Genomic DNA, 15966 nt, shown 5'->3' with positions numbered 1-15966 from the left:
TTGATTAAATTATCGCACAACTGTTTTGCGATTGTCGATTATTTCGCAGCCAATTCAACTGTTTAATTGCACAACTAAAAATCGAGTAGTGTGCGCTCCATATAAGCTCACAGGAATCAAAGGGAGACAAAACAGTTGTGCGATAGTTTAGTCAGTGAATAAAGTTTCATAAAAAAATATGATGAAACGTTCATTTAACAGTGATATTAAGAATTTAAAACGGAAAGCGAAAAAGTAACGATCGGAAGTTCCAATGTTATTTCCGTTGCAAAAAACGACAAAAAATAACAACTAAAGAAAAAGATAAGTTTTTTTAATAAAAGAAATCGTGACATTCTAATCAAATTTAATTTTAATTTTCAATAATTCTTAAGAAAAAATCACAATAACACACATTTACACTAACACGTTTACTTTTTACACAAAAATTTAATTAGTAGATTACTGTGGTTAAGTCGTTATTCAGAACTTTGTTTTTATTTATTCTACGTAATGCTTCAGTGCACTTAATTGCAGTCAAGGATGGCACAATTTTTATTGGCCCTAATCATGTGCAGTCAACTGTAACTAAGGCCAGTAGTGTACTTGATCGATTTGTTAACTATTTCATCAGAGTTCTTGCAATCTTCGTCAGTATTAGGTGCTTTTGAAACAATGTTAAGGATTGTGGGTTTGCTAGTGTTAGGAGTTGTTTCCAGAGGTTTTTACGTCGCTAATGGTGAGTGTTTATATAAAATTTGCCTATAACAGCCTTACTAATTAGAGAAACTATGTGGCAAAATGTGGAACTAATCCATTTTTTACATTAGAAATTGTAATAGAGAAGTCGTTACATTCATAGGCCATGGTTTTTATTTTTAGGTAAACTCTAGATTTCTTCTTGTGTGCTTTAAGAAGTATGACTAAGGTGGTTAGTGATAAGATTATATTGTATGCTTAGAATATGATTTAACGAATTCTCAATAGAATTGACAAAAGCATTCTTAGTTAGATGGTTTGGATATGTTGAAAGGATGAAGGAAAGCTGATTAACAAGAGAAATTATTGTATGAAAGTAAGACAGTGTTGATTAGGGCCGTCCTAAACGGACTATACCGTCCAGATATTTAAGTAGGAACATCTAGAGAAATCGAAACAGACATTCATGTTCGTGTTATATGTATTTAGAAGATCAGAGTTGTTAGGATCGTTTAAGGTCCGTGGTCTCGGACTAAGAGCAGGCCTTTAACCAAATGATCGAACACACAACGTGTTGTGCCAATTCAATTGTTAACACAACTAAAAGTCATACGAATCAAAGCGAGACTAAAAAGTTGTGCGATAGTTTAGTAAAAGGTGTGCGCGCTCTCTATGTAGAGTCATAAGTTATGTTGTTATAATATTTTTTACATCTTGTAGTATTTTGTAATTACTAGTAATTTTAATAATCTCAGCTAAATTAACACAATAAGTTGTATAATTATGTGAAGACGTATATGTACTTGTATTAATATTATCAACCTAATTAATTTCGGTAATTACTAAAATAATTAACTAGAATGTTCTGGAATGATAACATATTTAATAGATTACTATTTGTTATACAATCCTTTGTTAATAATTTAGTTAATGAAACTTTAAGAGTTAATTATGCAGACAGATTATGTGTCCGTTTTATCCCAAAGTAGTGGCTAGCAGAATATAACTTATGTATGTTTTGAATATCTCCTATCCCAACGGTTGTGTTCACAACGATAAAAATTTCAACTTAGTTTAGAATTACTGAATTTAATATGCTTTACGTCTACTAATAATCTAGACTCTCTAAGTATTCTCTCTTGGGTAGTTTTACAATTATAAATGCTATCGATTACAGGGGTGGACTTGAGGTAGATCATTTTAAATCACTGAAAAGCCCTAAAGGAGGAGGTTAACTTTTCAAGTAAATCTTGCAGTCCTTGATGTCGACACATTACTGACAGCACGCACCTGCTCTGTGGATACGCTCGAACTAGACCTTTTCTGAAACAATAACAAAAGAAATCATTTAAACATTGCTTTATGACTTACGACTACTTAAAAAACTAAATTAATGAATCCCACGGGAAACGTAACTATTCCCGGGATAAAAAGTAGCCTATGTGTTCTTCCAGACTATGCTCTAAACCTGTGCCAAATTTCATAGAAATCCGTTCAGCCGTTTAGGCTACAAACGCTAACAAACATCCATCCATCCGTCCATCTAAACATTCGCATTTATAATATTAGTAAGATATACTTAAATAGTTTGTTATTAAAACTTTCATCCCAGCTTGTTGAGTATAACGTTTTCATTATTTGACGATGATTGAACTAAACTCTTTTTATATTGTAAGTCGGCAAGCGAACGAACGGGCACCGGAACTCGCCAAAAAGGCGAAACAACCGCTGCCCATACACATCCGCATTTGCAGAAAGAAACGTACATAAAGAGGATATTTATCCTTCCTATGGGTCTCCTCCGCCATCAAACTCAAATTCCCTTCTCATCCTTTCCTTATGAGAAAATAGTAAGGGAAAGGGACTAGAATTAGGCCTCCAGCTCGCACACTGGTCAGACTAAAATTGGAATTGCTTCATCGTGGTATTGCATGGGTCGAGCCGGCCTATTCTAAATATGCTTAAACCGGTTCTCTAGATTAACTGCAACATAGTACCAAGCATACTTGCAGTAACATCCAGCCCTGCAGTGGGGTAGCCGCTTGGGTATAGTCTTAACCCTGCTGGTGCGCTCCGCCGTCTGCCAGCAAGTGTACTCCTCGTAGAACGAACACGACTTGTAGATCTCGTCATGGGGGCATTCATTTTCTATTAGAAAAAAATTTTTTTTTAGACCAATTTGTTGCTTTTGATTGACCACTATTTAAAGAAATACCAAGACAAATAGGAAATAAATTTTGGTATAATGTAAACTAGTAATAAAAAAAAAAACAAAAAAATCGTGACCCACCACTAGCAAGCACTACCTTTCGGATAAAAGAAGGATTATCAAAATCGGTCCACTAGCGGCGGAGTTATGCCGTAACACACATAAAAACATACAGGCGAATTGAGTACCTCCTTCTTTTGAGAAGTCGCTCAAAAAATATAGTAAATACTTATTGGTTACATCAAGTTTTGGCGTTACGGTAAAACCGTAAATGTATAGTAAAATTTCATTAAAAAATTTGTTAGTTATAATGGAATTCTTAATCAAAGTAACCATAACAAAATAGGTAGGAAGTTAGTTATACAAAACATTCTTACTGATAGTAAATTAAATCCATTGTAATGCAGTAAATAAATAAAAAATACCACTTACTAAGCATATTACAATCCAACTTCCTAATATAAAAACACAAAAAACCGAACACTAATATAAATTTCATTGAAAGAAACTATAATGTTTACAAGTTGACAAATTCAAGGCAACAGGAAATATTAACAATCCATCATGCGTGACGAAATTACTTGCCAATAATTAAATGATTTCACGCTATAATACGAACTTAAGTACTTTAACGCAGAATGAAAGAGAAACAAAACAGAAAAAAAGTCTGTATAATATACTCAGCCATCAATATAATCGTAAAAGACAGTAGATATTAACAAAATCGCATTATGCCATCACAATGAAAATAAACACTATTCGGCTAAAAGCAACACAACAGCAAGACAACTGTTTAGTTTCCCTTTGATTTTTAGTTGTGCAACTAAACAGTTAAATTGGCTTTAAACAATCGAAAAACAGTTGTGTCATAATTAGTCAAAGGTGTGCGCTTGCTCTGTCTGCATCCGGCAATAATCTTATTTTTTTTATAACATAAGATGGCAAACGAGCAAGCGGCCACCTGAATCCGCCAAAATGGCCAAGCGATCGCTGCCCATAGACATCTGCAATTGCAGATGCGTTGCCTACCCTTATCCGACGGAGGAGGAGACGCACATAAAAAGGATACTTCCTTTTCCTATGCATCTCCTCCATCGTCAAATCCACTTCCCCTTCCCAGCCTCTCCTTAAAAAAAGGGTGGTAAAGAGAAAGGGACTTAAATTAGGCCTCCCACACCACACTCATCAGACGAAACACGGCATTGGTTCCATTTCACGCCTGTTTTCTGCTGCTGCCCGGCCCTGCAGTACTAAGATGTTAAAGCTGGCACTACCACTGTTGAAATCTGTCAAAAGTCTTCTACACGAAGAAATCAAAACATGAAATTTGAAAATCATATTTAAAACACTTCAATATTTATCAGTTCTTAATTGATGTTATTTCAGAGGAGTGTCCAACGAATGAAGAGTATCTGCTATGTGGTTCATCATGTCCGTACAACTGCACCAACCCGCCGGAGAAGGTGGTCTGTGCTGAGGAGTGTATTGAGGGTTGCTTCTGCGTCGCCGGCTACTTGAGGAACGAGACTGGAACCTGTGTGCCGGCTGAAGAATGTGTTAAAGGTACGAACTTACTTCTTACTTAACATTTACAAGCTTTTTTGATAAAGAAAATCATTCACCATTTCACCAATTAACAACGTTCAATCTTTAGAGCGTGCGCCCATGTAAACTTGATTCCTATGAGCTTGCATGGAACTACTCTATTTTTAATTGTGCAACTAAACAGTTGAATTTGCTGCGAAACAATCGGCAATCGCACAACCGTTGTGTGATAGTTTAGTCGAAGATTTGCTCGTGTTCTTATTGAATATTTCGCTATTGGTTTTTAGAAATTAATGTTAAGATATAGGCAAAGGAGACAGTAAGAGGAAGTGAACAACATCTCAGGGATGTTGGCTGTCCACGTATCAAGTATAAAAAGTTCACTTCTGTCTTTTCTATGGACTAACAATAGTTAATACTGAAGCCTACAATTCTTGCTTTACAAATTTACAATACTTGTTGATATTCTCGCTGTTCATTGCATATTTGTTTTTAATTACTTCTTAGCTGGTACTGCTCCCATGTGTGGTGACAACGAGGAGTTCATGCCGTGCGGGAGCGCATGCCCTGCCACCTGCAGTCAGCCGGAACCTCTAGAATGTTCTCTCGCCTGCAGTATTGGCTGTTTCTGCAAATCTGGGTACTACAGAGATGATGCAACAAACAAATGTGTCACATTGGATAAGTGCTCCATCAGTAAGTAACCGATTTTAGGTAATGCTAAGTTACTGTCAGTTAAAACTAAGACCATAAATGTTCGCCACCCCTAGCCTAGGAGATTTTCTGGTGTCAAATAAAATGATTCTTGTTTAGACCGAGGTAGTTTTACTAGAACTTTAAGAATTTACATAAATTGCTTGTTTTAGAGCCTTGTACGAAAGAGAACGAAGTATTTGACATGTGCAATGCCGGTTGCCAGCCCTCCTGCAAGGACCCTGACCCTGTCTGTACGAAAGTCTGTTCCTCTGGGTGCGTCTGCTCCCCTGGACTTCTACGCAGCGCGGACAAGACCTGCGTCAGTGTTGAAAAGTGCCCTTCTAACGGCACTTATACGGGACCTTTGTCTAAATATTTAAATGCAATTAATAAAATTCTTCATCTTTCATATGTTTAATAAGAAATCTCTATTTAGTTATAAGAATTGTAATTATTTTAACTGTGAAAACTACTGTGTCTAAGTCGGCCTTAACCTTTTTAGGTAATATTTTGTGAAGACGGCTATTTTTCTTTTGTTATTATTAAAATTATCATTCGGAATAATAATAATGAAACAAACGTTGTTTTATTAAACATTTACTACATAATTAACTTAAAAAACATAAAATTTAATAAAAGCACATAACAATTGAATCTTGTTGCATAGCTGTGGTTCTGTATCGGCAGGGATACCATGTTTGTGACCTGAAAGAAATAATATAATCAGAAATATGAAGCAAAAACGAAAAAAAAAACAAAAACCAATATTTGTATTTTATCAAGTTTTAAACGGGCAGCGACATCTCTTATCAATTGAGGGCACTAAGAATTATTTACAAAACATGAATTTCTACAAATATTATAAGTTATGAAATTGACATTTTAATAAAATTATTTCAAATTAAAACAATATAATAATCGTTACTTTAACAATATTTCTTACTTTACAATTAAATCTACATCTTAAATGGATTTAACATAAATGAATTCAGCGCCATCTTGTGTTACCAATTTGTACTTATACAAAATAGTACTACGCGAAACCAAAATGGAAAACATTTCACAAATCCATAATAGATGGCGCTTTATAAAATCACGTGAAATGTGCAATTTTATCAAAAAAATATTATTTTATTTACAAAAAAATAGAAAGTACAGGTAATGAACTGCGAAAAAAGTGAATCTCATTTAATTTGAAAGCGTTGTAAAATATCGTGATGCAAACTACAATATTTATGAACATTAACGAACGACAAAACGAGTCTCCAACGCCACCACCTTATTGCGCATTACAGATTTTACCTATCCACTGCTCAACGATACTGAGGTAACCTTTTTGTACTCTTCCTCCCGGATGCCGTAAGCCATATAGGAGTACGCCAGGAAGTCGCTGTGGTTGGAGACCAGCTGGAAGACCATATTCCTAGCGCCGGTTTTTCCTCGGATCAGCTCGAAGTTCACCTCCGCTAATGCATCTGTTGTCGCTGACACTTCTAAATACGACATCACGTAGCCTTTCTATGGACAATAAGAAGTGTTTACTAAAGCAAATACTAGATCCCAACTAAGGGCTTCCTTAGTGACGCATCAAAGGCGCAGATAATGGATATGTGAACGCAAATGTACAAAATTATGGAGCAAGTAATTTACTATAATTTATTAAAAATTTTGATTTTCAAAATATGTATGTTACGCCGATATACGAATTTTGTAAATATAATAAACGTTGGTCCTTCGAGCGGGACGTTATATTAATATAGCTCAGACGCCAGTGTGACCTCAGACCAACGCCACTAAACTGTCAGAGACAAAGTGTGTCGCTTCGGAATATATCGAAGAGGAACTCTTGTGGTTTGCGGTGAGCCCAAATTAATGGACCACGGGGCACCTTTTTACCCGTACATATAAAATTAGTGTCGATTTAAAAGTAACTTATCTAAAATTTTACTGATCGGTTGTAATATACTCGTATATCATCTAAAAATATACTAAATTTGAGATTGAGCATTTTGATTTTAATTTCCTTCATTTTAATAATAAACGTTTTACTTTCGGTAATAATAGATTTGTTATTACACTAGGTGTTTCTCGTGACTTAGTTCGCTTGAATTTAAATAATAATAATAAATGTAATGTAGCCTATGTTACTGATAAGCTTTTTAAAAATGTAATATTCGGAATCGGCCCAGTAGTTTTTGACTTATTTCAATACATACAAAAATACAAATCTTTCCTCTTTATCTCTGACTCTATAATTACAAATCTTATCTTTTAACGTTGTTTTTTGAGTATTTAATGAGTGTATGGATGATTTTTTTCAATCTAATATGGTCTATTCCCTAGCGATGTACATTCTCAGCACGAACGTAATAAAAGTTTTACGCGATTCACTTTCGCGTAGGCTTTTACTTTGAAGACCACTGAAAATACGAGCTTTGTCATTAAAGTTCAATTTCAGACAGTCAGTTTACGAGCTCACCATTAAGGAATGTCGATAGATAAATGGTGATATTTTGTTTGAACTAGGTGTGACCAGCGTGAAATTAAAAGTAACCTACTCAGCGATAACGTAGCTTTCTAACGGTGAAAGAATTTTTGAAATCGGCCCAGTAGTTTTTAAGTTACTTCCATTCATACAAATTCATTCAATTCATACATTTTCCTCTTTATAATATTAGTATAGTTAGTTGTGTAGATTGTGTGAGAGAGGATATGTTTAAGAAGGGAATTCAGATATGAAAGCGATGTATGAAAAAGTACATACTGTGCCGACCCTCCCTCTATAAGAACAAGGTATGTTGATGATGATGATTTTTTGACCGACTTCCCAAAAGAAGGAGGTACTCAATTCATCTGTATGTTTTTTTTATTTTTTTATGTGTGTTACGGAATAACTCCGCCGCTAGTGGACCGATTTTGACAATTCTTTTTTTATCCGAAAGGTAATGATTGCAGGTGGGTCCCATTTCTTTGTTTGATTTTTGGAGTCAAAGACTACGACGTAGTTAAATAGTTTAGCTCAAAATCGCGCGACGAAATTTCGGGTCATTTTTTATACTAATTGCGTTAAATTAATTTAACAAACTATTCACATTTTAATTTTCGTTTTATTAATGAAATATTTACAGTTTCATTGGTCATAATTATAAGTCAAATATCATTATTTTCTCAGTATATTATAAGTAATATTCTGGAAACTTCTGATATGTATCTCTGTCAACGCAATTTCCCGCAAAGGTCCAGAAACTGATGGAAAGGGTGTCCCTCTGACGTGAAAAAGTGATGTCATCAGAGTAATGTACCAATCTGCTTCTGACCCTTTTGGATCACATATTGAGATATATAAAAGAAGGGATTTTCTATAGTACTATAAAATTAGAAAACATTTAAGAACCTGTACCGTCTACCACAAAATCTTTTAAAGCAATGAGTCAGAAAGTTAACTTACAAATTTAATTATCTATATTAATATAATAAAGCGTAAATACACACTTCTTCGTAACGTAAGATCTCAGCAATTACAGCATTTTTTTGAATAATTATTTTATTAATAAAAAGCCCTAGACTTCCGTCACGCTTTAGGCTATATATTTTCACGCTATTAAATTAGGAGGGTAAATAAATTGGAAAAAATCTTCATGTGGGAAAGGGACCATAAACTACAAGCTGAAAACATTAAGGTAACGGTAAAGGTAATTTTGTCATATGCAATTGAGAATTTGACAAATGTAAACAATAAAATAAAATTTTAATTTCATGCGGATGAAGCCGCATGGGAACAGCTAGTAGCTGTTCAATGAATACAAATACTTTGACTAAACTATCGCAGAACTTTTTAAAATCGTTTTCATTGCTATAAGCTTATATCAAGCGCACTAATCGATTTTTAATTATGCAACTAAGCAGTTGAATGCAACGCAACAATCGACAATTGACAATCGCACATAGTTGTGGGACAGTTTAGTCAATGGTTTGCGTCCGCTCTAAATTGTATTAACTACGATAAAAAATCAATAAGCAATTCAAGACGCAAAAGATAAACTTTAAAAGCCCGATTAAATCTTTAGAATTTGTGAAAACTTATTAAGCAAATTATCAGTAACAGGCATTTAAAATGCAGACGGGCAGACATAAAGTGGAATTATAGATCGTTCAATTTTATATTCAGAGGGATAAGTGGCCGCTGTAGCCATCCAATCAGCGCCCATAGGACCGTAAAAGGACTGTCTAAGTGCCTTTTAAAGACTACATCTAAGTACGTGGTCTAAAGAGGTACTCAAAAGATTATAGCAGTAAATGTTACCAGCAATTCTTAACATCTTGAGAGCAGGTGCAAACCTTTTAAGAAACTATCGCACAACTGTTGTGCGATAGTTTAGTTTCAGTTGTGCGCACGCTCTTAATCTTCTAAACAGTTTTATGACTACATGGTTCTACTTTTAATTAACAATATGAATCTAGTTATACTTCTTTGTTGCCTAAGATGTTAGGAATAACAGTATATTTTTAAATAATTTTTTTTTAATAAAAAGCCCTCCACTTACGTCACGCTTAAGGCTATATTATATTTTAATGCTATTAAACTTAGGGGGTAAATATTTTGGATAAAAACCCTAATGTGGGACAGAGACCATAAGTTGCTGCCAACATCAAGGAAGCAAGGTTGCCATTTTGACAGATGTAAACAATAAAATAAAAATTTCATAATTTCATGCGGATGAAGTCGCACAAGAACAGCTAGTTATTGTATAAAAAAGTCTAAGAATACATATCGAATTATTTATCGTACTTTAGAAACTTTTGTTTAAATAAATCTTTACAAATAAAACGACTGATTCAAATGATCCTAATTACAATAACATTCACACCAAATTTATTTAATGAAAACCCTTTCTGGTATAATTATACGAGAAATATCATGCGAAAGGATACGCACAATGGAAGACGGACAAAATAAATTATAGCAGGGTACAGTGATGAGCGGAGCGGATGACTGATTCATAAATAAATTCAAAAGTGTGTGAAAGTTCCATCCACTTAATAAATCATACAATAGAAGCCAAATAGTGTTATTTAGACAATTATTAACATGTTTTAGAACTTTGCTCATATTTTCTTTATATCTTGGACGAAATTAATCATATCATACTTCATACTACATTACATTTTTTGTGGCAATAAAAATTCTATTTATTTATTATTTATTTATTTACTAATGTTATAAATGTGAAAGTTTAGATGGAAGAATGCATGGATAGATATTTGTAAGAGCTTGTAGCCTAAACGGCTGAAGGGATTTCGATGAAATTTGGTATAGATGTAGAGGATAATATGGAAGACGACATAGGCTACTTTTGTTTTTTTTTTAATTCCACGCGGACGGAGTTGCGGGCAAAAGCTAGTTGATTATAAATACTTAAAACATCATTAAATACTCCAAATAACAGATTTATTATGTGAGAATATACAAATTTAGCTGTGCTAGCTAGTAGTTAACGAAATAAATATATCTAACATCAATAGCTATAACAGGTTTTTTAAAAGATTTTTATTTCCACCCGCTAATCGCTACGCTTATTAATATGTTCAACAGCTTAAAAAGTATTCGCTAATGAGTAACGCAATTCCACAACGGAGGGTCGTGAATCCATAAAGGCCACATTTTGCAAGCGGCTTTATTTCAGCGAAATGTTGCGTTTTTTGTTGATTTATCGAAAAGTATTCAAACAGTTGAGTTTATTTTACGCCGCGGGCTTACGTTTTGTGAATAATAAACGGAAGTTAACGGTAAGTGAATTTTTAACAGAAAAACACGCAACGAATATTTTAGGTAAAAATTACTTCGTGTTTTTGTAGGATTTAAAATGTGAATGAATTTGTAATCATATTTGATAAGCAAGATAGCCTTTCTTATGAAAGCAAGGATACAAAGAGTGCAACGCGGACTGCATTAAAATCTTAAATCTCCTTTAATACTTTGTATGGAAGGAGCGAACACTTAGGTAGAAAGTATTCCCAATCCCTTATATGTCCCTTAATCTGCAAAACCATATTGCCATCTCCCATTTAGAAGAAAAGGGTGGGAAGTACCCAACTTAGATCTTTCGACACACATCAGGGAATACCTTCCAATTCACGTCTTCTTTACGGTCATGGTATAGCACTAAGCGAGCCGGCCCATTAGTATAGATTCGGACTCTACCACTGTTAAATTAGTTTACTGTGGGCTCCAATACAACCTCTTCTATGTGTTACAAATACATGTGAAAATCTCATGCTACGAGTATAGTTATTTAATCTTACCTTCGCAGAAGCTGTGACGGTAACGAAGAAAGGGTCGTAGTTATTTCTATGCCTGTATCGGTCTGAACCTCCGCTCATTGGTAGAGACCCTGAAAACAGTTGTGTGTTTGAGCTAACATTTTGCAAGCAAACTTAGAAAACTAAACAATTCATTAGGCTACTAACAAATGCATATTATGTGGTAAACAAAAAAAAAGAAAAACCTTTTACAAACACTTTGAAATGAAGAGACAAACTTAACCAAAAAGTTAATCAAGCGGGCTCATTTACTTTGAGGCTTGTTAACATAAAGTAAACAAAAAAACAAAGTTAAGTTAAATTGGATTACTTTTGTATGAAGATAATAATTTCAACGGACAATTTACTGTCTATGGAATAGTTTGAAAACTTTGTACTTAAAAGATAATGAAAAATTTCGTACAATATTTGTGGTTAGTTTTATTAACAACTTTTATAAATTTTTGCGATAAAATGACTCATAATTTTATAAAGATTATGCGCAACTGGATTTCTAAAACAAGTTTTGTTTTATATCGTCAAGTTTGTATTAAAATCTAGAACATAACGGCAGAATAATGAAACGAATGAATTCTTGGCTTTGTAAGCGTTTACAATCTGATAGACGTGAAAATGTTTAAGGAATTTAAAAGCGGCCTTATCATTTATGACGCTGTTATAAACGTTTCGGTCTTAATTCATTTATTGAAAGGCTGGATCAACCAATCATACGTTAGGACGCAAGTATGTTGCATTTGATTAAAAAATACCACTTAAACGAATTATACTGCTATAAAACTAAATGTTTAAGCTATAAATTCGATAGATGGAGTTACTAGCGTTTTAAATGTCGGTGGCATTGTGTTATGAAATGGCACTAAATTGATTTGTTAATGTTCAAATATAGTACTGAAAAGTGTAATCATGTGTTTCTTTTTGTGCTCCCGCTCTCCGTATTAAACACATAAATAGTAACAATTATTTAATACTAGCATTCGCCTGCGATTACGTCTACGTGGAATTATAAAAAAAAGTGAGTAGCCTATGTGTTCTTTCAGACTATGCTCTACGTCTATACCAAGTTTCATTGAGATCCGTTAAGCTGTTTAGGCTACAAACTCTAACATCCATCCATCTAAATTTTCGCATTTATAATATTAGATAGATTAGACAATAAGTTTACATATTTATAAAAGACTTCGCACCTTAAAGGGACGTATTAAAAATATTGAAAGCACTAGCTTTTACCCGCAAATCCGCCCAGAATTAAGAAAAAACATAAGTAGCTTAGTGTTCTTCCAGACTATAAATTTATGACAAATTTCATAGAGATTCAGCAGTTTTATAAAGTAACAAACATCCATATAAACTTTCGCATTTATAATATTAATAAGATTACTTACGATCATATTCAATTCCGACTTTGAAGTGCTTTGTTTCAAATAGATTCGGATAGCACGAGCCGAAAGAATGTAAAAATAAACTTAACACAATTAAACGAAACATCGCCGTTAAACACACGAGTGACTACCTTATATCCAATTTCTCAAGTGAATATTTTATCTACATGATTATCTCTTCTAAGATGAGATATTTCCTCAGACATTCATAAAAGCCGAACGCAATCGATTTCGTAACGATAGATAAATTTTTATCTTTGCAACTGTTCCGTCGATCGGTTATTTTCGATTTTGAAGGTTGCAGCTGAAAGTGGGCCGTTTTCTTTTTTAGAAACGTCTGATGTATTTATTTTAGATAGGTTTGATTTGTTATTGTAATAAATAGTTTATTTATGAAGTTACAAAATGTAGAAAGATATAATTTTTAAGGAGAGATTTGGATTTATGTGGAGTAATGTATCTTTGATTTTTATTTTGAGTTAGTTTTAAATTAAGGGATTTATGTTTTTATATAATCTCGTAGATTGTCTGAATTTTAGTTACTGCTTCATATCAATAATATTAACAGTGTTGTTTTAATTTATTTTGAAACATTTTAGAGCGGAAAAATGTTAACACAAGTACTTAAAGTTTTTTGCTTTAACTGTATAAGTCAATAGTCGTTACCATAGCTTTATGTTTAAAAAAATATTATTTTTTAAAAATAAGTTGGTATATTTTTTATATAAAACAGCGTTCATTTTATACCAACGAGTCAAAGGAACGTTAGAATTTTTGCATGTTCAATTTAAAGTTTAATTTAGTCGAGGAAACGTTTCAGCCTTTGAGAGTTGCCACTTCTGGCTTAAGTGCCTGTGTCGAAGGAAAATATTCTTGAAAATAAAATAGAGCTGCGGGAATAAATTTTATTATTACACCAACGACATTTGTTACTCGATTTTATTACAGTCTAGAGTCAACGTGAACTCATTCTATTTTTCAAATCTAGGTGTATTAAGGTGCTTTAAATCCGCAGCCTTGATGTAGCCTAACATAATAACAGTTATTTTTATATCACAAAAGTATACGGTCAACTGAATTTGTTACAATGACGAAACGACCGCTGCTCATTGACACACATAACAAGGATGTTGGATGGCGGAGGACACGCATAGGAAGAAGAACTAACATCATTATGGGTATCTTTTCTTCGTCAATTAAGGGTAGGCAAAGTACCTGAAATGCAGATGATTGTGGGCAGCGGTTGCTTCGTCTTTTTAGTGCATTCTGTTGGCCGCTTGCTCGTTTGGTATTTCATAATATAAAAAAGTAGAATGGAAGAGACGAGAGGAGTATGCGCATTATGGAATATGGGGGTCTCTGATTACCGCTCTATGTTAGTGGCGTGAGATTGTTTGTTGAATATCTATTATTTAAATTCGTTTTACTAATCTGATTATCAGCTGTGAATTTACGTAATAAATTAAAGTCTTACCAATTGTTAATTACAATTTACGCAAGCCAACGTTCGTCGTTGCGTCAAAATATATCAATTCAACGTCTACCTGTCGCTTATAAATAATTCACGGCTTCTTAATTAAGCCCGATACAACAGCTGGGGCTCGGTTTTGCCTAATGACCGTTTATTAAAGCCAATGTACGTTAAATTAATAAATACATATTAACAGACCTGGGTTTCAATCCTTATGCTTTCAGTGTCAATCGGTTTGTTACTGCTACACTTACAGTCGGTAATTGGTTACTAAGGAAACCTTTAATATGGATTTCTTCTACTTACCAAATTTACACTTAACTATTTTTAAGGTACTAAGTTTCTTTATTTAAATAGTACTCTATTAATTGAGATTTCAAATTAAAAACATTAGTAACTTTAAATACAAGACGAAAGCAAACAATTAGAAATTATAATTATTGTTCTAATGCTACACTGTTTGAATTGTGTTTCGTAGCTCGTAGCTTTTTAGTTGCTACGCTCGAGGCACTTTAGTGGACTTTGTATGAACATTCGTAGCGCTGGGGGCGATGTGGGAACTATACGAGTTTACTAAAGAAGCGTTTCGATGTTAGGAATAATATGACGTCCTAAAACTGTGTTAGCTGTGTATTTGAAGAAACAACACCTATACGAAAACATATTTTTAAAAATATTTTTAGAAGACAATGAGCGATTTTTGTGTCGTGCCCCAGTACTACGGCGTACCCCTTCAGTGGTGATATAGTGCGTTAACACTAAGATTGCTAGAATTTCGGAAGAAATTCCGAAACAGAATTTCGGAAGAACCTTTTACTCAGTTTTTTTTGAACATTTACAGATATTTGTGGAGTTTTACGTTTAATCGAGTCTCGAAAGAATCGTTAATCCTTAAACAACGGCCGGTGAGTTGATTGTATTTCGTTGAAGCCCGCAGCTGGATAATTACAGAATGCTGGCTTATTTCTGTGCGCACTTTTAATTTAATTTAAAACACTAACGTTCTCTAAACATAGTAAGTTTATTTTTAAAAGCAACATAAAATACGTAACAGTATTCAATTGAAAAAAAACCTAATCAATTGTTTTCATTCGTTTTCAAAGTAAATTCTTTCGTTATCTTGTAAATTTAAAAATGTTACGTTTATCTATATTTTTTATCGATACATATAATAAAACTAGCTGTTCCCATGCGGCTTCATCCGCAGGTATTTATAAAAACTTCATTTTATCGTTTACATTTGTCAATTTATCAATTGCAAATGTCAAAATGACATGACATGTCAAACCTTGGCAATCTTGCTTCCTTGATGTTGGCAACTTATAGTCTCTTTCCCACATTAGGGTGGTTATCCAATTTATTTGCCAACTAAGTTTAATAGCATGAAAATATATAGCCTAAAACGTGAAGTAAATGTAGGGTTTTTATTAAAAAAATATTTTTTTAAAAATATGCTGTAATTGCTAACATCTTAGGCAACAAAGAAGTGTGTGTTTACGCTTTATTATGATAGTTTAGATAGATTGAAGTGTCTGTTTGTAATATGAAAAGAAAAATTCAAGATATCGGGAAGATGTATCTGTGTTACTGATAACGAAATTCGCATTTCAACATTTTTGTCTGTCTGTCTGCAAGCCGCGTTTGTTCCGGGTAATCTCCGAAACGGC

At 33.6% G+C, this 15966-nt stretch overlaps 2 protein-coding genes across 3 annotated transcripts; one reads left to right on the top strand and one right to left on the bottom strand.

The window, feature by feature from the left end:
- The first annotated feature begins 600 nt into the window (after positions 1-600).
- Positions 601-5153, top strand: LOC106110769 (von Willebrand factor-like). Its single transcript, XM_013292671.1, has 3 exons — positions 601-718; positions 4274-4450; positions 4940-5153. The coding sequence occupies exons 1-3, from the start codon at positions 655-657 to the stop codon at positions 5134-5136; spliced, it is 438 nt and encodes a 145-aa protein (XP_013148125.1). The 5' UTR covers positions 601-654; the 3' UTR covers positions 5137-5153.
- A 539-nt stretch (positions 5154-5692) lies between these two features.
- LOC106110768 lies at positions 5693-12965 on the bottom strand. Of its 2 annotated transcripts, none has more exons than XM_013292669.1 (4): positions 12832-12965; positions 11432-11520; positions 6461-6646; positions 5693-5833 (listed from the first exon to the last, which is right to left on the bottom strand). In XM_013292669.1, the coding sequence occupies exons 1-4, from the start codon at positions 12932-12934 to the stop codon at positions 5729-5731; spliced, it is 483 nt and encodes a 160-aa protein (XP_013148123.1). In that variant the 5' UTR covers positions 12935-12965; the 3' UTR covers positions 5693-5728. The 2 variants fall into 2 exon arrangements, with proteins under 2 accessions (XP_013148123.1, XP_013148124.1); XM_013292670.1 differs by having other exon boundaries at positions 5756-5833; positions 6431-6646.
- Positions 12966-15966: the final 3001 nt, after the last annotated feature.

This window comes from Papilio polytes, unplaced genomic scaffold, assembly GCF_000836215.1.
Source record: "Papilio polytes unplaced genomic scaffold, Ppol_1.0 DF824191.1, whole genome shotgun sequence".
In the NCBI taxonomy this organism is placed as follows: Eukaryota; Metazoa; Arthropoda; class Insecta; order Lepidoptera; family Papilionidae; genus Papilio; species Papilio polytes.
The sequence above is the reverse complement of the archived record's forward strand: the minus strand, read 5'-3'. Positions and strand labels throughout refer to the sequence as shown.